This window comes from Barbus barbus (genome assembly GCF_936440315.1).
Source record: "Barbus barbus genome assembly, chromosome: 33".
Classification (NCBI taxonomy): Eukaryota; Metazoa; Chordata; class Actinopteri; order Cypriniformes; family Cyprinidae; genus Barbus; species Barbus barbus.
This window is the reverse complement of record NC_136761.1, coordinates 25,958,651-25,971,716: the sequence shown is the minus strand read 5'-3', so window position 1 is coordinate 25,971,716 and position 13,066 is coordinate 25,958,651. Positions and strand designations below refer to the sequence as shown.

At 39.3% G+C, this 13,066-nt stretch overlaps 1 protein-coding gene across 1 annotated transcript in view; it reads left to right on the top strand.

The window, feature by feature from the left end:
- LOC306853271 (peroxisome proliferator-activated receptor gamma coactivator 1-beta-like) overlaps positions 1-10,851 on the top strand; it is a 41,996-nt gene extending 31,145 nt beyond the window's left edge. The window contains exons 4-12 of the mRNA XM_079390555.1: positions 1,190-1,306; positions 2,827-3,700; positions 5,225-5,270; positions 5,706-5,770; positions 6,707-7,235; positions 8,449-8,524; positions 8,662-8,780; positions 8,867-8,997; positions 10,300-10,851. Coding sequence (XP_079246681.1) covers positions 1,190-1,306; positions 2,827-3,700; positions 5,225-5,270; positions 5,706-5,770; positions 6,707-7,235; positions 8,449-8,524; positions 8,662-8,780; positions 8,867-8,997; positions 10,300-10,391 — 2,049 coding nt within the window. The 3' untranslated portion in view covers positions 10,392-10,851. The remainder of the gene's footprint in view (positions 1-1,189; positions 1,307-2,826; positions 3,701-5,224; positions 5,271-5,705; positions 5,771-6,706; positions 7,236-8,448; positions 8,525-8,661; positions 8,781-8,866; positions 8,998-10,299) is intronic.
- The last annotated feature ends 2,215 nt before the right edge of the window (positions 10,852-13,066 follow it).

Genomic DNA, 13,066 nt, shown 5'->3' with positions numbered 1-13,066 from the left:
AGGACTGAAAATAATAGTAATACAGCCTGTTAAAAGTTAGTCGTTTTTCCATGAAAACTCTCATTTACATTCATGCAACATGGAAAAATTTTCGTGTTTATTATGAAAAGTAATACTTTGCAGTAAGGTGCAATACATTAACAAATTAGTTATCATGAACCAACGCCGAACAATTTTTAACTGGCTTATACTATCGTTCATTATTAAGTATTGTTTGTTCAATACATTAATATTAATTTATACAACTTGAATGTTAAAAATGTATTATTTATACACTACTGTTCAAAGATTTCTGAAGGATCATGTGACTGAAGAGTAATAAAGCTTTGCCGTGACAGGAATAAATTACATTTTAAATTTTTCAACTGAAATTTCAATAATATTTCACAATATTATTGCTTTTACTGCATTTTCATCAAATGAATGCAGCCTGGATGAGACTTCTGAAGGTAGTTTATATAAAAAAAATGTACATTCATCAAGAATAATCAATTCTATAAGAGCATTTCATGTTAACCATTTCAGTGACTAATGTTAAAAAATGGAAAACTTGTTGTAAAGTTACAAACGGCCTTTTTGCAATCTTCCCTGAAAGTTACTAGTCTAGACCGATGATATAGATGTAGTTTAGCTTCCTCCTTGAGTCTCAATGCAAGAGTTGAGTCCGGGTGTAAGAGGTGAGAGCCCCCTCTGCTGGCGATGGCCACGGTTACACCTCAACCCCTAAATGAGGCCAGTCTGTGTGCAAAACAAGGGGTGCATTGAAGAACCAGGAACAGGGAGAGCAGAGCACATGTTTTCATGGCATAGATGGCCAGTGCATGCCAAAATGGTTTGGTGCACTGAAGCTGAAACCCTCAGCGCCCCTTCAGTTTCCTCAATGGACACTGAGAGACATGGACAGACCTGCCAAGTTGGCACATTAACAATCGCTTAAGGGACTCAGCAACGCTGCGCTGCTTCTTACTTTGCTTTCTCTGGTTGCGCTGGTCATTTAGGACTTGCATTTCAGATTTTCCAGTAACTTGAACTTCTTGTTCTTACAGTGGCTACAGCACAGAACTGCTTGAAACTGGGTTTTGTTGATGTATTTGAATGCAAAATGCAAATCTATCTTGATTTTGTGTGTAATTTTAAATGCACCGTGTGTCATCAAATTATAACCCCTCGCCTCTCATTCCCTCCACAGCTTAAAAAGCTCCTGTTGTCGCCCCCTAATATGCCTGCGGGCCTCGATTCGCACAAAGACGTGCATCGCCATAGCAGCAGGAGCCAACACGTCAAACCCGTGAGGCCCGTGCTAAAGGTGAGAGGAGGTTCCAGCCACCGTGACTGCGGTTTAAACTCAAAAACATGTGATGCCATAATAGCAAATGGATTTAACTACCTCAGTGTTAGCACGTATGCTATTCACTACCCGTCTATGCTGCGGCGTATTCTCATCGCAGTGCTAATGCCTAATTAGCTTATGCCAGCCTTTAGAAACCACACTGAGAATTTGCGCTTCTAAGTTCCAAAGCCTGTGAAACCTGCGGTTCCTCATTCACTCGCTCTGCTTTGGCACGCCGCACCACGGCTAAGGCCGCTGTCGCATTCGAGTTGAGTGCAGCCATCTGTCATGGCAAAGCCACAGCCTCTACCCAGCCTAAAGGGCAATGTTCACTGGGCTTGAGATTACTTAAAAGAACAAGCAGTGGTTCCTCAGATACCAAGAGAATATCTTGCAACTAACCTTGGCACATTTGTCACAGTAACCTTAGAGCGAAGTACACTCTGAAATAGACTCTAGGGGTTCAGCTGCCCCGCGTGCCGCGCGTGTTTGCTCGTTTCATAAGGGCGTTACAAAAGAGAGCTCTCTACATAACGCAAATGCTTAATGTTATAACCGTTTCAAAGGGGCTATTTTTCATTTTTATTACTTCTGTCATTATAGTGCTAAAACTGTTTTGGCACATGCAGTTTATTTTAATTTAATAACAATTTTTAGAAATTGTTGTAAAACAAATTAAAATGATTTTAATTTCTTTTATTTTAATAATTGAATATGTAATATATGCTACTATAATAAAGTTAGAATACTAAAAATAAACGTGTAAAATGTTATGTATGCATGTGTCAAATTTATACAAAAATATCATTCAAACACTTTTCTTTGTGTGTGGTTTTGAAAGAGTTCTTATGTCCTCAACAATTATGTGATCAAATAAAAACAGTAATATTCTAAAATATTAGTTTAACTTAAAATATCAGTTTTTTTGTTTTCATAGACTTTTAGATGTAATTTATTTCTGTGGTCAAAGCTGTATTTTCAGCATCATTACTCCAGTCTTCAGCGATCCTTCAGAAATCATTCTAATACGCTGATTTGCTGCTCAAAAAACATTTCTGATTATTATCAATGTTGAAAACTGCTTCATATTTTTTAGCAATGCTAATTTTTTTCAGGATACTTGAACAGAAGGCTTAAAAGAACAGCATTTATTTGAAATATAAATCTTTTGTAACATTAGAAATGTCTTTAGTGTCACTTTTGATCATTTTAATGTGTCCTTACTGAATAAAAATTAATAAAATATTGACCCTAAACTTTTGAATGGTAATGTGCATTTAAAAAAAATAGTTTCTTTAGTGAAGACTATTGTCCTGTGCTGTTGACAGCTTTTCATAAAAGCTGTAATTCACTTGAGGTTGTGTGTAACAGTGATTTTACAGCTCTGCTTAATAAAATCAAGTAATGCACAACCTCTTGAGCCTTATTGCTTTATTACATTTCAATTGTATTTAATATCAAAAGATTAAATGAAACGTCTCCTCCTCCCTCCGCAGAAGGACAAATCAAGCACACAGGAGCGTAAGCCACGGCCGGCGAGGACCTCCGGTCGTCTTTGCACTGAACTCCACCGCCACCTCACCACTGCGCAGGAGGCCGACACAGAGGAAGAGGATGAGGAGGAAGACGAAGAGGACAGTGACTCGGAGGAGGAAGAGGAGGAGTCGTCCGGCAGCGAGGGCGAGAGCATGGTGTGCGTCGAGCCGGTGAAGCCCCAGTTCTCCTCGGAGAAAGAAATGCACTCTGTAGTGGAGCTCATCAAATACATGCACACGTACTGCCTGCCCATACGCAAACAGGCCAGCTGGGATCGCAAAGAGCGTAAGGCCAGGCCAGAGAGCTCGCAGGTCCCCCGCAGCCTTCCTGTGAACCCTCAGAAACCGGCTCCCCAGACCAGGCCAAGGGCTCCTTTCACTCGCCGCAAGGAAATCAAAGCCCACTCCCTGCTCAAGGAGCTGCTAGAGGCCGTCAGCTCCTTTGACGTAAGCAAGCCTTACAGAATGCACAGCCCCCCTTATATCCACTGCAGAGGTGCCGCGGCTCGGCTCGGCGCTGAGCTTTCTTCTTCTGCCAAAGCTGAACCGAAAGACTCGGACTGCGAGAGCTTGCAGAAGGCCGCAAAGCGCCCCAAGAGCCCAGAGCCGGAGGAAGGCTCCTTTTCGGTCAGGCGTTCTCGCCGGCTGGCCTCCTTCCCCAGCCGATTCGCTAAGAGAGTGCGTGTGAACTGCGGCCGCTCGGAGCCCAGCGTTGGGCAATCGAGCGAAGAGCAGAATACAGTCAAACATCCTCCCGCTGAGCCTCCTTCTGATAGCAGCCAGAAGAGCGGCTCCTACAAGATGTCTGAGGCCCGTAACCCCTGCTGCAGTGATGGTAAGACATGAGTCATTAGACAAATACTGCACTCCTTAAAGTATAGGTTCACATGACAATTCATGATTCAGTAATTCATGATTCATGGTGTATTCAGTTGCTGATTTAAAATGTAACCAAATATCAGTTTAGAATTATATTAGGGCTGTCAAAATTAACGGGTTATCTGTGCAATTAATTTTTTCACGCAGCAGCCATTATCTTTCCTGGCATCCTTTCGCTAGAGTTACACTAGACTTTATGAACATGCTATGAAGCATGATAAGACACAAACGAGAACTTAATTCAGTTCTGGCACCGGAAAATGCATTTAATAGAGATATCAGTAGCAGTATTGGTCAATATCAATGATACAAAGATGCCATTAAACACATATTTAAAAATGCCATCTTTATGTTGTTTCTGCATTAAATAATTTGAAGATTTCATGTGAAATTAAGACATTATAAATTATAAAAATATGATAATATGCAATTAATTGAGATTAATTACAAAAAATGGGGGATTTTTTTTTATTGATTGACAGCACAAATGTATATCAAGTGTAAATTCGATCTTCATCTGTCTTGAGATTGAAATTTAAAATGTCTCATTGAATGAATGAAAAGTAAAATAATTCAATGTGAATGAATATTAAAATATTCATATTTAGAAAACCTGTGGTCACACTGTTAGTGCACACACAGGAAGTCGTATTTTCTTGTCACCTAGAAAAATAGCATTATATAAATTAAATAATAAAATAAAAATTTAATTCTTTCAGTATGAATTTTATTTTTGTTCAGTGGTTCTTTTAGAAAAACATCTGTATACTGTTGCATTTTTATAGATATTTACATATTGTATATTACCCTGGACCACAGAACCAGTCATAAGGGTATTTTTTATTATTATTGATATTTATACATAATCTGAAAGCTGAATAAATAAGATTCTCATTGATGTATGGTTTGTTAGGATCAGCTAATATTTGGCCGAGATACAACTATTTGAAAATCTGTAATCTGAGGATGCAAAAAAATCTAAATATTGAGAAAATCACCTTTAAAGTTGTCCAAATTAAATTCTTAGCAATGCATATTACTAATCAAAAATTAAGTTTTTATATATTTACGGTAGGAAATTTACAAAATATCTTTATGGAACAAAATCTTTACTTAATGTCCTAATGATTTTTTGCATAAAAGAAAAATCATTAATTTCAACCCATACAATGTATTTCTGGCTATTGCTACAAATATACCCCAGAGACTTAAGATTTTTTGTGCTTTTTTGTGCTCCAGGGTCACATATATATATAAAATTTAGATTGATATATTTGTATTTGTCAGTAGATTTTAATTTTTAAGAACTTTTTTGTTTGGTAGTTCTTTGGATCTATTTAGTGATGCTTTTAAAACCTCAGTAACCCAACAATCTATAATGCACCATTAAGCATGTTTTTTATATTCAGAGAGCCAGTTCAGGAAGTGCGTGCTCTGCTGAGATCTCTAACAGTGATGCTGTCTGTTGTTCTGATTGCAGAGAAACGCTCCTGCCTCTGTCTGCCGCTGGCATCCAAATCCAACGGGTGTGTGTTCCATTCATATCTAATCTATTCTTGAGCCCTGGAACACTTCCAGGCCGACAGTTTAAGACCACCGCTGGACTCCGTCCATCTTCAAAATTGCCTAGAGGAGGCTTGTAGAGTTACTGTTTTTACATAACAAAACACTCGGTCTCTCACAGTAAAACTTTGCTATAAATAGCCCTGAGGTTCTTCTACCAATTACAGTCATTTGTTGTTCTCTGGTGTGAAGTAAAACAACCAAGATCAATCAAACCCTGCTCCAAATGTCATTAGAAGACAAATATAAACCTCTCTGAAACAGTAAATCTGATGCATTATGTTTTTGAGACTGTATCCTTTCCCCTCTCTCTCTCTCTCTCTCTCTCTCTCTCTCTCTTTTTCTTGCCCATGTAAGAGTTTAATAGATGCAATCTCTTTCTGTATTTCTCTGATCAGAGACGCGCAGTATGCCAACAAGCCCTTTGAGCAGACTCTCTCTGTGGAACTGTGTGGCACAGCAGGTAATATTGCGCACTCAGTGAGGGGTATTTTTAAAAGTGTGCCGTTTTTGGCATTGTGTGAGCTGTTAGCACGTGATTCACCTCATATGTTCTCACACATGCTAGTAGCTTGCCAGTTGCACAGGATTTAGAATGTAGATAAAGACATGTCTAAATTAGGCTAAATGAGTATTCTGTATATTTATGTTACCGTTGAAAAGTTTGGGGTCAGTAAGATTTACTTTTAAATGTTATTGAAAGAAACTGCTCACCAAGGCTGCATTTATTTGATCAAAAATACAGTAAAAATCTGTAATATTGTGAAATATTATTGCATTTTAAAATAATTGTTTTCTATTTGAATATATATTAAAATGTAATTTATTCCTGTGATCAAAGCTGAATTTTCAGCATCATTACTCCAGTCTTCAGTGTCACATGATCCGTCAGAAATCATTCTAATATACTGATTTGCTGCTCAAGAAACATTTTTTACTTATATCAATGTTAAAAACAATGGTGCTGTATAATATTTTTGTGCAAACCATTATACTTTTATACAGGATAAACAGGAAGTTCAAAAGATTGAAATAGAAATCCTTAGCAACATTATAAATGTCTTTACTGTCACTTTTAAACAATTTAATGCGTTATTGCTGAATAAAAGTAATACTTTTTCAAAAAATAAATGCATAAAAAATTGCTGACCCCAACATTTTGAACAGTGGTGTGTATAGCACTGGAGGGAATTGCCTCAGCAAGCACCACTAATAATAACTGATTCAAGTTAATCTTTCATTTTTATATATTACACATGCTCAATATTATGTATGACTCCTTTTGTAAGCTTAATTATGTTCATTTTCTGTCTGTTGTGCGCTGCGACTAATAACAGAGCATTTGGTGGTATTCGAGTGCGTTTCGTTTGGTGGTGATTAATGAGTGTGTGTTTTCCAGGCCTGACTCCCCCCACCACACCCCCCCATAAACCAGTGGAGGACGAGCTCTTCAAACCCGACGGAAAAGCTGAGCTCACCACCAAGAGCTCGTGCCTGGCACGGACGCACATACGCAAGCTCCCAGAGCAGACAGAGCTGTATGCCCAGCTGCGCCGGATGGGCCAAACGGGCAACACGGACTCTAAGGGCGGGACACAACGGGCGTACGGGGACCACGATTACTGCCTGTTGGATCAAGGAGAGAATTACAAGACGACGACGGTGGTGGCACTCGGCTCTCAGTGCCGTGTGGAGGTGCTTGAGGAGGAGGAGATGGCTGTGAAGGACGGGGAGATGGAAGGACAGGAGGAGAAGCTCCTAACGAATTGCCAGCAAAAGACCGAGGCTGATTCGCCCGTGGCGTTATCCTCGCACAGTCCAGAGCAGACCAGCCAGCCCTTACCTGTCCGTTCTCCCACCCCGGAGCTGGATGCCCAATCCCCAGTTTCCTGTTCGCCCCCATCCCCCGGCTGCAAACTTCCCTTCAGGTACTGAAACGCCCCCATGGTTTTTCCATCGTTGTGTTCTGTTGAATTCAGAGATTCTGAACTTCTGACTTAGGATACAATAGGATAAGTACAATAGGATTCCACATAAATCTTGAAATTCCCTTACAATTTTCAAGCAACAGCTGAAAACTCATCTCTTTCGTCACTATCTGACTTCATCCTAAAAAAATATATATTTTTCTGTTTTCTTTAATCTTTCCCTGTCTAGCTTGTACTAATTTGAGCAATGCTTGAAACTTGGTATCACAAGCACTTTCTGTGTCTATTTGTCTCTTTAAGATGAATCGCTTGATGTATTTGGATAAAAGTGTCTGCTAAATGAATAAATGTAGAGTTGCCCACCGAATAGTCAGATCGTGAATGAAAATCCTGTCATTAATTACTCAACCTCATGTAGTTCCAAACCCGTAAGACCTTTGTTCATCTTCGGAACAGAAATGAAGATATTTTTGATGAAATCCGAGAGCTTTCTGACCCTGCATAGATAATGAAACTGACACGTTTCATGGCCCAGAAACATATTAAGACCATTGTTAAAATAGTCCATGTGACATCAGTGGTTCAACCATAATGTGTGAAGTTACAAGAATACTTTTTGTATTCTCGTAGCTTTAACAACTGATGTCGCATGGACTATTTTAACGATTGGCCCTTTCAAAAAAACTTAATTAAAAGGGAAAACCAGATTTTTTTTTTTTCTCATTTTAAGGAAAATTTCACTTAATTTTGAAATTTTTTCAGAAAAACAAAACTTAATATCTTCAGTCATTTGCTTCTCAGTTAAATATGTCTTGATTTAAGAATGTTTAGATATAATAGCTTTGCCATAATGTTTCTTTATATGTGATCGTTTGAGTGTCAAGGAATGAAATTGAAAATCAGAGATATCACCATTACGAAAATGAATCATGGTTTTATTACAGTAAAAGTGCAGTAACCATTACCACTTGTATAACCAAAGTTTTACTACAAATACTATGGTTGAACTATGGATAGTGTAGCAAATTTGTGGTTACTATTTTTGGGGTTTTATTTGTAGTAAAACCATGGTTAATTTTTGTAAGGGTCAAAATATCCTACCTGTGCATCTGCCTTTTGAATGAAATGCAGCACAAATCCCAGAATGCTAACTACTTACTTTTTCCATTTATTAGCCATTTTGAATAACTCAGCCCTGTTCTCCTTCTTTCAGCGATGAGAGCTCAGAGGCATGCCACGGAGCAGCTGAAAAAAGAAGCAAGACAAAGTGTGGACAAGAGAATGATGTGGTAGGTTGTGTTTTCTAACCAATTTTATTAGTCGCAGCACTAACCTAATTATCCAAGCCGTAGATGCATCTGATGTCTTATTCGGTTCCTTTAAGTGCCGTCGAGCGTATTTGTTTTAATCCGCTGTGCATTTGCAGAACAAGTGCCAAGTGATCTACATTCACAACCTTCCGAGCAGCGTCACTCAGTCCATGCTGCGCAAGCGCTTCGAGGCCTTCGGCCGTCCGGAGGACTGTAAAGTGGTCATCAAAAACGAGTGGGTTCCATTTCCCTCTAGTTGTCTGGCCTTATCGTGCCCTGAGTGGGAGAATGGAGCGCTGATGTTTCTGTGTGTTTGTGCAGGGAGCGTTGTGGGGTGATCACGCTGAGAACGGCTCAGAATGGCCAGACCTCTCGGCACAGGTGGGACTCGCTCAGTCCGAGCGGAGGGAGCGGCGGTCGGCGGTTCGGCAGGAAGCGTTACATAGATCTGGGTAAGAGAACACAGAGCTTCCTGTCTCTATAACGTTGTCTTTGCATCCGACGTCTGGTGCTCTGTTCTGAGTCAGATGAAGTCAAAGGAAGGTGTCTTCTCATTTCTAAGCTAATAAACGGCCTAATTCGACTTCATTTGCATTTAAATGGAAAAAAAGACTTTTTTGATTCTTGGTTGACCCACTTGAAAAAGCAGGGTGCAGTTTTAATTATAGTCAGGCCAGTGCGCCGCAGTGCTTGCTATTACATCAAGTCCACGGACTAAATAACGTGTGAAGTCAGTTCCAGACGATGATCATGAAAAAGCTGCTTGCTTGGTGATTTGGTCATTTTTAAATATGTCTCGTCGTCTAATTTTGTGTGCTGAGTCAGATTATACCTAGTCTTTATCAAAGTTTGGTTAAAAAAAAAAAAAGGCTAGGAAAATGCTGCCGACAGTAGTGGTCAAATGATAATATGTTTTATAAATGAATGATGCTGGTGTTTAGGTCAGTGAATCTCCATTGGTTTTGCTTCCCGGCACATTTCAAAAATTGTTTATCATTCAAACGTAAACAAAAATGAATCAAATATCGAAATCAATTCAAAATGCACAGGCTCATTATGCAGATTAGTAACATGACATGCATACACTGAATAGGAAAACTGAGATTTGTTGAAGTCAATTGAGTAAATGCATAAACAACAGCACAAGTGTGATTTACCATCCTGAAATATAATATAACAGACACTGGGCCAATAATTAATAAATAATAAAAAATCATTTAGGGTAGCTAAAATAAATGATAAAAACTAAAAAAGTGATACAAATGACAAAAGCACGCAATAAAATTACTAAAACTAGAATTAAAATGATAAATAGAAATATTAAAAAGCTCATTCAAAATGTATAATTACTATAATTGCATATAAATAACACTTGCCAAGTGGCAGGTAATTTTGCTCCAGTATTTTGCAGAATATGACATCAACAATCAAAAAATATGGGAACCATTTTTTTATTATCTTTTCAATCAAGTTATCTTTCTATTCTATGCATGATTATAGTATTTTATTATGTTACTTGTATAATAATATAATATAATAAATAGAATGTATCTGTAGTAATAATTTGCCGAGATTAATTTAGAGATGTGCACAAAATTCTATTATTATAAAATATTAAGTCAAATATATCCATCAATAGGTAACATATCATGGTTTTGTTTTGCTGTTAAATAAAATATTTTTAAACACCTATAAATTGCTTTTAGCAGATGACCCTAGTGTAACAAACTAACTGTGAGTGTTTTGCCGTTCAGATGAGGCGGGTCCTGGTCCGGTGAAGAGCAAGTATGATGCACTGGACTTTGACGCTCTGCTGAAAGAGGCCCAGAGGAGCCTGCATCGCTGACACGCGCCTTACCTCGCCTCCAGCGTCACGCCCCGTCCGAGACTCGTCTCAGCACCTCAAACAAGGCACTTCTTCATGTTTACATTTTGAACATTGGAATTAAAAAAATAGACCTTGTCGCTTCTAACTGAGGATCGGAGGACAATGGGGCGGGAGGATTACGAAGGAACAGAATCAGCTCTGAGACACCGGACACAAGTGCTGCTTCTTGTGTGTGTTTGATGCCATTCATGATGTCGTGAGCGGCTCGGGCTTCGTAGCAAACCGCACTCTTTTCCATCGGTTGTTGTGACGTGCGTGCTTTTTTTTTTTTTCTTTGTACCCCTTTGTCACTCTTCATAGACCTGCAAGGTGCTTTCACCATTTTGTCGTACAAATATATAAACAAGCTTTGTATTAGCAAAATTTTGTGGATGTTCAACTCCGTGTGTGTGTGTTACGATGGATTAAAAGTGGATTTAAAAAAAACAACAAACAAAAAAATCCTACAAGGTAGAGTTTACAAATCAATAAGTCAAGAAAAAAGTAGTCTTTTTTAATTTTAGTGCTTCCTTGATTTCATCTATGCACTCAAACGAGGTAGTGCTTCTTTGGTCTGGCCTCTGCCCTCCTCTGGGTTTGAAGGGGCTTTTGCTGCTGGCTGTCAGACACGACCGAGTCCAAACTCGACTGTACTACCTTAAAGCTGAAGTGTGTCATTTTTTAAATGTTAAAATACTCCTATCCCAGCTAAAAGCTGTTCAAGTAAACACAGATGCATCAAAACATTAATCTGTTTGTTTGAGCTGCCTGAGTTTTGGGGGCGGGCTTTCTGTTTAGCTGACCAATTGACCCTTCGCATTGAGTTTGATTGACAGGCGACCTGACCAATCAGAATGCCAAATCATAATGCCATTTTTGTCTGAAACAAACCAGAGTAGATTAATGTTGGTGGACTTGAATTTGAAAAATGGCGTGTATTGATGTCTTTCTGCATTTGAAGCAAGATACCTTCTGATGTTCATGCATGTTTATTTCATGCTATAGTAGAGGAAGAGACGATCGTTTCACGTGCCACTTGAACTGAGGCGCAACAGCGATCTGTCAAGACACATTAGAGAGCAACAAAATGGTATTTATTGTTTGAATTTCTTAAAAAAATGTCCTGATTTGAAAGCTGAGACTTTGTTTAATACCTAAAGTAACCTGCTCTGTCTCTGTCAGTGTCCTCTTTTCTCTGTATTTTTCACTGCGTCAGACAAAGCAACACCAATGGGCGAAGGGTCAATTGGAAACCTGTTTGAAAACAGTCATTATGTTTGGCGCAGAAATAACACACTTCATCTTTGACTCGCCAGTTTCTGTTACCCGCTTTTCTTGTCAAAACGTGACCCCGATCTGGATTAGAATCCCAATCTGAGGGAAACGTATTTCGAGAATGCATCCATCACAAATGCGATTGTAACGCCCGTCCTATCGGTCTCGAATCGACAGTACAGTGGAGCGGTTCGACTCTCCCAGTAGCACAGCCCTGCCAGACATCCAGGCGGTTGACGCATTGGAGCGCTGCTGAGAGAGGGGTGGCTGTAAACTAGGAGGAAGATCTTTCCAGAGCTCAATCTCATTAGAGATACGGTCGTATCTCTGCTTTGTTTACATGTCACTCTCTCATACTCTTTCAATCTATAAGCTCAAATCCTCTTTTTTTACTCTCTCCTTTCCAACAGGAGAAGATCTGCGGGTTTTTTCTAGCTCTTACCTTGTGGCTACTTCTCTCTTTGTCCTTCGTGTGTTTTTTGAAGTCTAAACGTGTTCTAGTGTATAACTGCGTGTCGTCCGTGTCTTTTACGGGGTCTAGGGATGGGTCCGTCCCTTATTATATGCCGGGACCCATTGCTTTTGTTCTGCGGGGGTCTCCTCCAACCTTCGGCCTGTGGATCTAGTGCAGTTGTGAGCGAGTGTGTGCGTGTGTATGGGAGCGCCGGCAGCCTCTCTTTACCCCCCCTTTATCCAGAAACACACCCCAAACCTGAATGTTTACATGACTGAATTCTCGTTTGACTTTTACTAGAGCGCACACTAAGTACAGAACGCCTTATTCAGTGTTTAAGTACCCTATGAGGACGTGCCTTTCGGCTTTCCCTTTTACGGTACCGAGCTGTTACGTGGACACGGCCTCTGAATATTACAGCTGCTTTTGACCAACTCGCCCTATAAGATCTTAAACTGAATGAGTGTTGTGCTTAGTATGTATACTACTAAATAAGCAAGAGATGTGCTGGTTTACATGATTATATATATATATATATATATATATATATATATATATATATATGAGAAGTATATAGTGTGTATATAGCACTGTGTCTTGTGTAAACATGAGATGTATGGTTATGTGTTGTACAGCGATGTGGTAACGTGTGGCTCTGATTGGTTGTTGGTGAACCCGACGATGCAGCGTTAAGCAATACAGGGAGATCCAGAAGGGAATTTTCATTGATATGGCTTCATAAGTTGTATAAAGTGTCCCTTTAGAAATGGTTATTTTAACTTTAATATGTTTTTCTTTTTTATGAAATTGAGATGCAATACCGCTAAGAAAGCCTTCCTGATAACGGAAGGGTTTATTGAAGAGATTGGTTGTTTTAAGGGTAATCAGATCCTGTACTGTACGTTGCGGACGGCTCCGATGGTTC